We start from the raw sequence: 3,596 nt of genomic DNA, 5'->3' as shown, positions 1-3,596 counted from the left end.
TGTGTGTGTGTGTGTGTGTGTGTGTGTGTAAAAATTAATATTTTGTACCAAACAAAAACTTTCAAAACTTACCTAACCTAATTATAACAAGCGCAATTAAATTTAGCCAAATCCAACTAAATATATTTTAGATAAGTTTACAATAATTTAATAATAAACACACACAATGAAATATATTTTTTTCGTTAGGTTCAGAGTGATTTTTGTGGAATTATTGCATGCACAAATTTTCGCTTGCCTTATTCGGCAAGAAGAGCGTTGCTATTTAAGCCAAAATCGCTTAATATTTTAATCAAGGGAGAGAACTAAGCTCATGGAGGTCAATTACTGCTTGGGGAATGGTAGGCAGTTAGGGTCAATCCTGATTATGAATTCCCGACGTATATACACTGCAGGATACACTTAATTGGTTGGTTAATGGAGCTTGAAGCCTATCAACTAAGCAAGAATTATTAAGACTGCGTATTACCCATTTCACCGTCAGTCAAAAAAAAAAAATATTTTAATCCCTCAAGAAAGGTATTGAAGAAAATTCTCAGCATATATACACTGAGAGACATGCATCTTTCTGTGTATACGAGTATATATTATGTGACTCTGGCTTTCAGAAACGAAAATAATAGTACAATGCTAGTGTGTTTGAGAAGTGTGCCTACCAAAATGATGCGCAACTTTTTAGTCCAAATTGTCTCGTTACAGATCAGATAATGTGGGTCGCAGTATATCAGCTCTCATATCCTCCTCAGCACTGGCAGCCTCAGTCGCCATAAATCAAAGTGCAAGGAAATCAGTAGCAGAGAGGAAACTAGTCCCATCTAAACGCATATCAAATCGCAAGCTCAAAGATCAAAGAAAACGACGATATTCTGGAAAACAGCGGAGCTCTTCTCTAGTTTCTGAGCGCTCCTCGAGCTTTAACACCCGACGGAGGAGCACCTCTCATGGTTCTGAGCCCTCATTAGATGCGAGCCTCCAGGCAGACAGAGCAAGAAGGTTCTCTGGTGACTTACAGTGTGCGGGTGCCAGCAAGGATGGCAGTAAGGCCTCTTTACCTTACGTCAACGAGAGTTACGCCAGCGATCTGCAGCACGAGAGGATGTTCATGAGTGTTGGTCGTCTGCAGCACCTCGTCATGCAAGTCATAGAAGAAGAAACTTCAAGTGAGGTAGAGAAAGAGATGTTATTATGTGATAAAAATTAAGTGTTTATCACCTGCCACTAGGCTGAGGTACTGTTCACCTATCATCTACTGTCTTTTGTATATATTTTTAGACTTCAGATTATGTCATTGTATTGATAAAGCCACTGGATGGCGAAACGTCTACAGATTAAAGATACCCAGATGTTGCACATGTGTCTAATTCATCATCTAAAAAGTGAAATAGAGGGTGGAACTATTTTAATGTTAAGTTTGAAAATGATAAGAACCAAAATATGCGGTTTTTATGATAGCTGAAAGTGAGGCAGAAATTGAATAATTATTGTAACAGAAAGCTGAAATGAGCATACCAAAAAACAAAAATGATTAGAGTTAAAAAATGAAATGGCCGGTTGGTCAGTGGGATTTAAAGCTTATCGACTACATGAGTCATTAAGGATGAATGTAACCTAAGAGTTAAGAATATTTTATTCCTAAAAGAGGGATTAAATTCATTGTGTATATACACCGAAAGATATACACCTCTGTATATACTCTGAAAGACGTATAATTATATATATATATATATATATATATATATATATATATATATATATATATATATATCGTGCCGAATAGGTAAAACTTGCAATTTTGGCTTAAATAGCAACGCTCTTCTTGCCGAATAAGGAAAGCGAAAATTTGTGTATACAGTAATTAATAATTTAGTAAAAATTCTGAACCTAACGAAAAAATATTAATTTCATTGTGTTTGTTTATTATTAAATTACTGTAAACTTATTTAAAATATATTTAGCTGGATTAGGCTAAATTAAATTGCGCTTGTTCTAATAAGGTTAGGTAACTTTTCTAAGGTTCATTTTGGTACAAAATTATTAGTTTTGTCCATTAACATAAATGAGAAGAAATATATCTTTAAACGCATAAGAGAAAATTTTAGAAAGGACTTAATTTTAAATGTTCGGCACGAGATATACACCGAGAGACATACACCTCTTGGTGTATATATCCTGTATGGAAAGTGAAATAAAAATGAGTAGCTATTAAAACAGAATTAAAAACATGTCTCAAACCATCGTTTTAAAATTACAGTGTTATGTTTTTTTGTAATTTTTATGAAATCCGTAATTTCTCTTACTGGTGTGTGGTGTTACAGCCTCAGTAATTATTTGACTTAAGAAATCGTAATGACACGATTGCAAATAAACCATACCCCCGGCCGGGATTGAACCCGCGGTCATAGAGTCTCAAAACTCCAGCCCGTCGCGCTAACCACTAGCGCGACGGGCTGGAGTTTTGAGACTCTATGACCGCGGGTTCAATCCCGGCCGGGGGTATGGTTCAGTAATTATTTATTTTAATTCTGTACCTTAAGTACTCCGGTACATAATTCCCAGAATGGAGAGAATTTATTTCGAAAAGGGAGAGGGAAAAAGAATAATTTTAGTCACTGTCCACCACGGTACTTTTTTGTATTGTCCAACATGGTGCTTCCTTTAATTACTGTCTAACATAGGGCGTTCTCTAGAGAATGTCCAACACGGTACTTTCTGTAGTTACATAATACTTTCTCCATACACTCCTCGGTACTTTCTCTAGTCATTATCCAACATGGTACTTTCTCTAGACACTGTTCAACACGGTACTTTCTCTAGACGCTGTTCAACACGGTACTTTCTCTAGACATTGTTCAACACGGTACTTTCTCTAGACACTGTTCAACACGGTACTTTCTCTAGACACTTCAACACGGTACTTTCTCTAGACACTCTTCAACACGGTACTTTCTCTAGACACTGTTCAACACGGTACTTTCTCTAGACACTGTTCAACACGGTACTTTCTAAGGTCACTGTCCACGACAGCTTTTAGTTCAGCAACATTTATCAATATACAAACATCGATTTTACTGTCTCTACTTATAGAAGTATATGAGAAATCAGTCACAATACCGTGGCTACCACAACTCACAACTAACCCACAATACCGTGGCTACCACAACTCACAACTAACCCACAATACCGTGGCTACCACAACTCACAACTAACCCACAATACCGTGGTTACCACAACTCACAACTAACCCACAATACTGTGGCTACCACAACTCACAACTAACCCACAATACCGTGGCTGCTGCAATTCACAACTAGGTCAGAATTCAGAGTACAAATTTTAGACTATTTTTCGGTCTAACGACGTACGAAACAGCCTATTCCTTTCTTATTGCGATGTTTCGCTCTGTAGAGCTTGGTAAAGATTTTACAACCGAGCGAAACATTGTCCCAGTGAAAGTTAGTTTTCCAAACTGTCTTTATTTTCCTGTTGACAGAACTACGAAATTTTGAGATTGTTGTAGATGCGGTGGAAGATATGAGAGGTTCATGTCTACTGACAGTAATTGTTGTGTTCTGGATTGTGTGTGTGTGTACTGACTT

General features: G+C 37.0%; 1 protein-coding gene across 1 annotated transcript in view; it reads left to right on the top strand.

Annotated features, from left to right (window-relative positions):
- Positions 1–1,318, top strand: part of LOC128696327 (substance-K receptor) — an 11,794-nt gene extending 10,476 nt beyond the window's left edge. Inside the window, exon 7 of the mRNA XM_070092348.1 lies at positions 700–1,318. Within this exon, the coding sequence (XP_069948449.1) occupies positions 700–1,201 (502 nt within the window). The 3' untranslated portion in view covers positions 1,202–1,318. The remainder of the gene's footprint in view (positions 1–699) is intronic.
- The last annotated feature ends 2,278 nt before the right edge of the window (positions 1,319–3,596 follow it).

Source organism: Cherax quadricarinatus, chromosome 39 (genome assembly GCF_038502225.1).
Source record: "Cherax quadricarinatus isolate ZL_2023a chromosome 39, ASM3850222v1, whole genome shotgun sequence".
NCBI classification, from domain to species: Eukaryota; Metazoa; Arthropoda; class Malacostraca; order Decapoda; family Parastacidae; genus Cherax; species Cherax quadricarinatus.
This window is presented reverse-complemented; position numbering and strand designations above follow the sequence as displayed.